The following is a 9,160-nucleotide window of genomic DNA, read 5'->3' on the forward strand; positions in this document are numbered from 1 at the left end:
TTACATACCTGCCTGCTACTCATATCCAATCAATTGTTACATACCTGCTACCCATATTTAATCAATTGTTACATACCGGCTACCCATATCCAATTAATTGTTACATAACTACTATCCATATCCAATCAATTGTTACATACCTGCTACCCATATTAAATCAATTGTTACATACCGGCTATCCATATCCAATCAATTGTTACATACCTGCTACCCATATCCAATCAATTGTTACATACCTGCTACCCATATCCGATCAATTGTTACATACCTGCTACCCATATCCAATCAATTGTTACATACTTGCTACCCATATCCAATCAATTGTTACATACCTGCTACCCATATCCAATCAATTGTTACATACCAGCTACCCATATCTAATCAATTGTTACATACCTGCTACCCATATCCGATCAATTGTTACATACCTGCTACCCATATCCAATCAATTGTTACATACTTGCTACCCATATCCAATCAATTGTTATATACCTGCTACCCATATCCAATCAATTGTTATATACCAGCTACCCATATCCAATCAATTGTTACATAACTGCTACCCATATCCAATCAATTGTTACATACCTGCTACCCATAGACATGCATAGACGTCCAAGAGGGGGGGTAAAAGGGTGATTACCCCCCCCCCCCAAACGAATTTGGGGGTGCCGTGGGCACCCTCAAATATTTTTTCATTTTACCTCCCCCAAAATAAAAAGCTTGGACACCCCTGTACCCATGGTCCCATATCCAATCAATTGTTACATACCTGCTACCCATATCCAATCAATAAGATCACTTTCAGCAGAGACCAAGGCTGCTGATTCCATAATAACCTGAAATGTTTTTTTGCTTATTGTCTTTTACAAAACAATATGAATTTCTTAATTTCATAAAAGAACTAACAAAAAAAGGAGTTATACATTTTTTTCTAATTTTTATTGTATAATTACAATTTATATTTTTATATATGTGGTTAGATTATTTCCTGGCTATTTTGCCAGAAGTCAGAAAAATAGTTTAAAACCAGACATTTATAAAGCTTCACTAAAAAGAACAACCAATTTAGACTTGCAATTTCCGAGATCTTTAGTTCCAGAAAAAAAGCAAACTACGTTATTTTATAGTTTTATCCAATAATGTTAATTTTATGTGGTTTGACTTTAGCAAAATATTTAGCATTAAAAGGAGATAAACAAAGATGACAACATCCTTAAGTAGCGGAGCTCAAAAATTAGGGATTTTTAACCCGCGACTGTGGCTCAACACGTAGCGCATCCGCTCGTCGTCAGGAAGGTGATAGGTTCGAATCTCGGTCCGACACCACGTCATAACTAAAGCCGTTAAAAAAGGTTCCCACTGCTACTATGTCAGATGCGCGACGTAAATAGTTAGAGTGGGAGGAATGCCTTGGCCCAAAACAGGCCCAACTCGCTACCATGCACAGTTGGGACTTCTCAGACAAAGTTCGTGCATCTCAGAGAGTTGGTTGTCTGATGGGTGAATGGACGCTTTACAACGCAATCATAAGTATTGTATGTATGTTTCAAGGTGCGTGGAGGTCTAGTACCTGAAGCGACACCTAGTCCCAAGAGTCTTAACTCTTAAGTAGCGGAGATCAAAAATTAGGGATGGACACTCGGGGAAAAATTAACTATAGAGCAGTGTTAAAAAAAATAAACATAAAAGTTAAAAAATCACGAAAACCTTAAATTTCTAATGTGAAAATCTAGGACAGACGGATATTTCAAATTATAGAGTAGCTTCGCTACTAAAAAGTGTACTAAGAATTCAAACAAGAATAGCAAAATAGACAAATAAGGTAACATTTCAAAATATGAAAGACTTCTATCCAAAATTTTTTTATTCAAAAGCATGTCTATTAAACATTGGGAAAGCTAGACTGACAGAAGGACAGACAAAAAGAGTTTTAAAGTAATTCAGCTACAAAAAAGAGCCAAAATACACAGTTAACAATAAAAGAAACACAACGCAAAGCTTAAGCGGACAACAAGTTAACCCTTAACGGTCGGGGGGGGGATTTTTCTATCTCATTTTCTGTGTGTGAAAGATAAAGAGCCCAAACTGCTTGACTTTTTAAGTATGGGTATGACACATAACTGAGAGTTGGAATTTTTTGAATATCTCCATCCTGGCGGGCACAGGATGCCAGCAAACCTGGCAGGGTCATCCAGGTAAAGAGCAAAAATATTTTTTTTGACTAAAACAAAGCATTTTATCATACCAAAATACTAAAAATCCTCTAGTAGCACATCCTTATATGAAATACAGGTGTTCAAGTCAATTTCAGGTTCCAGGTATGATCCTCCAGGTCCTGATCCTCCAGGTCTCCAGAAATCTTTAAAAGGCTCCTGTGGCCGCAATTTTTGACTTAGAGACTTCAAATTTTAAACTTAAGCTTTTCTTACATGTCTACATAACGTATTAAAATTTCATGAAGATCCGCCGCCGTTTTCACGCCGACAGCCGACTGCGGCGGCTGGCAGTTGCCAAGTACAGCTGCAGCCGCTGAAATTTATATTTTGATATTTCTAATGTAAAATTTACATAAAAATAAACATTTTCTGGGAAAATTTTTTCTTCTAGCTTCAAAAATAAGAAAATTACAGCCGTTTGAAATTTTTAAATATTAAAGGTCGGAAATTCATTATCAAACAGGGGACTTGCACAAAAAAAATTAGCCCTCTAGCTCTAATAGGAACTGAGATAATTAGGGGGGGCGTTGAACGCCCCCCCCCCCCCCCGACCGATTAAGTTGCGGCAAGGGGCCCGACTGTAAAGGGTTAAGCAGCCATCTAAAACCCATATTAGATATTTTTTTGAACGTGCGTTTAGTCATAACAGAAACAGGTTAGTACATCCAGCTTATTTTTTTTTTAGGTTTAAAATGTTATTTTCCAAGGAATTTTAAAATACAAAATTACAATACAACCCTTTCTTTTTAATGTTTAACGGCGGAGCTTTTCTAAAATTAGGGTTGATCCGTGCATTTGTCGTAACGGATAGCTCTCATCGTTTTGATATGTTAGAATTTTCCTATCGATTTGCATGATAACTACTATAACTTAGGATAAGTTAAATGGAACTTTTGTTCAGATTTTGATAATGTTTAATATTAAATGCGTTGATATTCTTTTATTATAAATTTATGTTTGTGTGATCTCTTTAAATGCTAAGTTTCTTTTACAAACGAAACAACAAATTTTTATGTGATATAATTATCCGATTGATCTTATTATTATTATACTGATTCGAGGACAACAAAGTACAATGTTATACGCTAAGCTTCTCTATAATCAAGTCCAAAAAAATAAGAGTAAGTCCTTAAACATTATCCTGTATCAAGCAGTTTTTTTCAACAAATTTACATAATTTTGTTTCGACTTTTATATATTTATATTCTAATTTTTCATTTCTGACACTCACCAAGTTTTAATGTTTTTTTGTCCTACCGTTCAGAGCTTTGCTTTTATGGATGTTGAAAGATTTTTTCATAAAAATTAATGACAGATAATTTGACTTTCCAATATAGTGTGGTTTTATAATTACTCAACCAAACTTTAATCCGCTTACATAAAACATTCTTTCAACATTTTACGCATTAAAAGTTTTCTTTGATAAATGTTTTAAAAGAAATTACTTAGAATCCTTTTAATATTCCTTATAATAGAATATTTTCATAAAAACGCACTTTTTCTGATTTTTAACCCTTTTTTATTGTTTTATTGACTTAAAAAGCGTAGCATTTGATAAAGTCATGTTGGTCGTATAGTGCAAATTACTTGACAAGTGACTGTGCACCTAGTATTCAGGGGCGCTAAGTATTTCAAGATATCATAAAATAGCATAAAAACACTCTAAGAACAATGTGAAGCTTCCTTAAATTGGAGGTTAAGCTTCAGACAAAATAGACTTACTACTTTATAGGATGAAATTTGTAAACTTAATCATCTTTAATTACAAAGATAAAGAAAAAATATTAATAGCTTATCTGAGAAGACGAAGAAAGTCCCTCAAAAAATCAGCATGTTACGTCTTAAAAACTAGGAATTATCCATATCTTTTTAGGGTTTTTTTTCCTTGTCATTTTTTCATTGTTCGTCCAAATGTAAAAACCATTTAAAATTTTTTCATGATTTTCTTAAATCAATGATTTAAATAATCTTAAAATTTATAAACAAAACTTACTCTTAACCTAGTTTAAATATCATCATATATTAACGTTGCATTTATAAATATTGTTTTACATTATGATTAAATGATGCTATAAATCTAATATCCTTATTTGGTTGGGTATCTGGATATCTAATTATATATGATTTCATATTATTAATTTCAAATTTATGATATATATCTTTAAAAGTTCTTTTATAACTAGGGGATGTTGTAGGTTGATTAATAAACTTTTTTTCAGGTTTTAGGTAATTTTAATAATTTTGTAGCTGTCTATAATGCCCTAGCAAAATGGGGATAGATGTCACTGCTTTGGACCTACCTTTTCTATTGTCGTCAGGAAATACCCTATACCCCATCTCTTTTAAAGGAGTTTCTTTCCTCCTTCCCTGTTTCTCTTTCCCTCAATAGAATAGGTAGGCCAAAAGCAGTGACATCTATCCCCATTTTCCTAGGGCACTAAACACAGCTGAAATAATATTACAGCACAATTTGTAATTAACCGATCTAATTATCCGCTAACTGCAGAACCAATTAGGTCGTGCTTTTCTGGGAATATATGTATACCTACTGGTGATCATTTAAAGCCATGTATTCATGTGAGGAGGGACCCCCCCCCCCCTTAATTGCGACCCACATCAATAAAGAAATGATATTTTTTTAAAATAAAAAAATAAAATTGTTGGGGATAAGGCGAAACACATTATTTAATATATTTTCCTTTGAAACCGATTAACTTGCGCTGGATTAGAACTGGTTCTTAGCCATGCTGAAAAATCACGTAGAGTATAAAAATCAAACAAATAATACAAGATCTGTTAGCTCGGGCCTCGGCCTTATCGGATTTAAACTTTTAAATCTTATAATTTTCATTTTAATATCCGCGGAAAGCTGTCTATAATACGATGGAATAAATAACTGTACTTTAATTCATTTCTGTCAATGTTATCGTTTTTTAACAGTACATTAAAAATGTAGTTTTGCTTAATTATGTATAAATTAAAAGTAAAAACTCTCAATGAACAATGTTTCCAAAAATATGCAATTTTTGATTGATAAGTTTTTTTATTGCATAAAAATGATTTACTCTAATTAATCACTAAAAATCTCCACTTTATCTAAACAATTTAAACATCACTAATTTGTAAACAATTATCACCGACAAAAAATGATCAAACATAAAAAAATTGTTGTTGACACAATGAAAACAAATGAATTGATAATTTGTGTTTGGGCCAGAGCTCACAAGCAGCTCTGCTTAATTGTGTGTGTGGTGTGTGTGTGTGTGTGTGAGTGAGTGTGTGTGTGTGTGTGTGTGTGTGGTGCACAGTGCAGATAAATGATCACAGATCCTAACTCCCTACACTCTCAAATTAAACTATCAAAGATGACAATTTCCATAACAACTTGCCTCAAAAGCTCAGACCATAGGACAAATAAAATTTAGTTTAAAATTGCTTTAATTGATACCTAATTTGGTCGTATTTCTAATAAATAGGTGTAAGTATGTTGCTAAGCATTAGTTGTTACTTTTGGGCAATGGTTATAAAGTCGATTATATTTTTTTAACCACAAATTTTTGTGTAAGATTTACAATCAACACGAAAATTTCCATAATTATTCGTTGCACAGACGGATTTGCCAACGGTGTAGTAAATCTTTGCTTTTAAAGATCCCCATTCTTCTCTAATCAAAAAAATCTCTCCCCCCCCCCCTTCCCCAACTTAGATTAACCTTGCCCAAAATAGAGTTTGCCTCCCAAATCAATTATATTTAAATTTCTCCCAGAGATGACATATGTAATCTCCCCCTCAAAAAATATGAATATAATGCAAAGTTTTTACTCAAGAGGCGCAGCTACTCAGAATTCAGAATCGAATCTGTAATCGGGATTCTTTAAAATATTATGAACCAAATTAAAAACCTTTTCCAGTATGGCTTCGAAACCGATTAATATCCGATGGATTTGAATCAGTTTTTAGCCATACTGAAAAATTACATTTCATACCATATTGGAGACAATTTTAACTAATCATAGAATAGCAATCTTAAAATTAATACCAGTTTTGTTAGGCTGGGCCTTCAGCCTCTCAGATCTAACGAAATTGGAATTTTTCATTTGACTACCGCGGAAAGAGCTGTCTTCGGCATACCAGCATAAAAAAAACCAACTCAATCAGATGGAAAATCAAAAACTAATATAAAATGAATTTCAGTGCACAGCTTTTTTATTTTTTATTTCATCGTGCATTTTGTATTTTGTTCATTCTTGTGTGTTTTTGTATCTATCTGATTGAGGACACAACTAATAATCATTCCAAATTTTACAACAAAATTCATTATTATTTGGTAAAACGAGAAAGAAGCTTTTCTTTAATCAGGGTCGGTCCGTCTATCCGTAACAAATACATATTTTCATTAATTTGCACATGTTTTAATTTTCATAATAAATAGATACGATTTAAGCAGCGAAGAAACTTTTTAGTCGATACCAGAAAGTCTGCCACAATGATTTCGAAGGTGCTTTGACTTTTGTGTCAGAACCTAAATTGGGACATAGTGCATTTAATTACCCTAGGTTAGATAACTTCATTTCACTTTTCAATAAAATTCAAAATGCAGCGGTTTTTTAGAAAATTAGATTTGAAAATTTTAAGTCAAATTTTCTCTCCCTAGGAGTTATCGCATAATCATGACAAGAAAAGCAAAGATTATTTATTTAAAATTTTGAACAACTTTTCTTTTATAAAGTTCTTCATAAAACCACTCCTGAAGGGAGTTAGTTAATGGCCATTTTTATCAATTGCTTTGCTAAGGTCACGGAAATTCAGCCTTAAATAAATCATATATAGAGATGTTTTATGAAAGACTTTATAAAAGCAAAGTTGTTCAAAATTTTAGATTAATATTCTTTGCTTTTCTTGTCATGATTATTCGATAACTCTTAGGGGATGAAAATTTAACTTTAAATTTTCAAATCTAATTTTCTCAAAAACCGCTGCATTTTAGATTTTATTGAAAAGTGAAATGAAGTTACCTAACCTAGGGTAATAAAATTCACTATATCCCAATTTAGGTTCTGACACAAAAGTCAAAGCACCTTCGAAATCATTGTGCTGCATGTTAATTAAAACTTTTAAAAAAATTGGGGTTTAACTTTTTTGACAACAACTTTATATGATAGAATTATCTTATTCATCTGATTTTTATTATAATACAATAATAGTTTATAGTAATAGTAAAATATTATATGCGAAACGTCTCTATAATAAAAAATTCAAGTATGTCTTTAATATAAAATATCATGTATTTATTTAATTTTGCAAAAAAAAATATGTACGATTTCGTTTAGACTTAGAATTAATGTTATGCTTATTTTATTAAGTTCTGACACTCTACAAGTGTTATTGTTTGTCTGTCCTTCCTTCTGATTTTAGAGCTTCGCTTTTATGGATATTTTCATACTTTTTTACATAATTACTCTTATATTAAGTTCATGTTAAAATCAAATAGAATTATCTTTTGTTGACTAAAACTTTTGATGATAAAACGTATCTAAGTTTGGTCAAGTTTAAAGAGTATTTACATAGTATGTATAATACAATATTCATATTTTTTGGATAGTAAGGTAAACATATGTAATATGCTATTTTACCACGAAATTAAACATTATTTTGAAACATTTTTAGTTCCCAAAAAAAGACGTCATACTTGCCTTTGGTCAATTAAAATGTATATGACCTGCCATTGGTAATTTATTCCGTGTATTGGCAAAGCATTGGCCTTTTGTATTGTATGGCGAAATTTTTTGTAGGCACTATAAAGAGCTTCCATTAATATATTTTTTTTTGTAACGTAAGGTTCTGATCGTTAATTCAGTTTTTTTAACTCGTCCTATTATCTTAAAACTTTACAGGATAATACTATTAGCGATGTATACATTTTAAAAAGCGTAGATACTCTATGATCATTACCAGAAAGTTCTTCCTTATTACTACACATTAAGGTTAGAGAAAGCTTATATTATATTTTAATAATTTAAAATTTGAGTAAAACACTAGAGATTGGAAAAGGTTAAATAACTGTATTTTCCTATCGCAATATGACCTTGTGCCTACCCTCAATTGGGTGTTTAAAAATCAACCACTTCACTGGTAAGGAGTTATTAACACAGCCAAGCAGCAGAAAACAATTTGTTAGCAGACGAAAAAGGGAGAAGGTAGTATTTTCATCTATACTATAGATTAATTTACCTAACCCTGGACGTAAACCAGCGTATCCAATATTCCTTTAGGAAATTATGAATTTCCTCTCTATGTTAGTTCAGGGATATAGCAATAGGAGATAATATTTATATTGTGAATGGATAGATTTAATACAACGTTTTATTACCATTTATATGATTATTGATTACTACCATAGTTAGAAATTCACAGAAAAGAATTTTGAGTAAAAAAATTAATACCCGAAACAAAGCCTTCCCCCCTTATAATTATTCTAAATTATTTTGAAGAAAAAAAAACAGTTTTAGCTTGTAAGGGATACTCTAACCCTGCGGGGTTCTTATGACCTTTACTTTGCCTAGAATAACCATCAAAGTCATTTTTGTGATCTTGCAATACGAGATAAATTGCCGGTCCTTTAGTTTTATGAATTGAAAAATTTTATTTTGTAATGATAAACTATCGCATGAAAATTTTAAACTAAATATTTTTAAAAATCGATGTTGGAAGTTTAATAAAAAGTGAGCCTTTAAAAATTTTTATACTTTTTGGAGTTTTCATAGATTCAACCATCCTTTACAAAAAAAAATTTTTTGTTAGCAAAATCATATGTTTATTTTAAACAAGTGGATTTTTTCAAATACAATGTTTTCCCTTGTAAGCAAAATTTTGTAAATGTGCTACAAATTTGTTAAAACACAAGAAAAGGTATTTAAGTAAATAATATAACAAGGAAAAAT

General features: G+C 31.5%; 2 protein-coding genes across 3 annotated transcripts in view; one reads left to right on the forward strand and one right to left on the reverse strand.

Annotated features, from left to right (window-relative positions):
- Window positions 1-835, reverse strand: part of LOC145305522 (uncharacterized) — a 48,002-nt gene extending 47,167 nt beyond the window's left edge. For both annotated transcript variants that reach the window (XM_080147166.1, XM_080147158.1), the window contains exon 1: window positions 773-835. In XM_080147166.1, the coding sequence (XP_080003292.1) occupies window positions 773-833 (61 nt within the window). In that variant the 5' untranslated portion in view covers window positions 834-835. The remainder of the gene's footprint in view (window positions 1-772) is intronic.
- Window positions 1-9,160, forward strand: part of LOC145305586 (mannonate dehydratase-like) — a 284,200-nt gene that overhangs the window by 92,556 nt on the left and 182,484 nt on the right. The gene's annotated exons all lie outside the window — the stretch shown is intronic.

This window comes from Acartia tonsa, chromosome 2 (assembly GCF_053477335.1).
Source record: "Acartia tonsa isolate MP-2025a chromosome 2, ASM5347733v1, whole genome shotgun sequence".
Taxonomy (NCBI): domain Eukaryota; kingdom Metazoa; phylum Arthropoda; class Copepoda; order Calanoida; family Acartiidae; genus Acartia; species Acartia tonsa.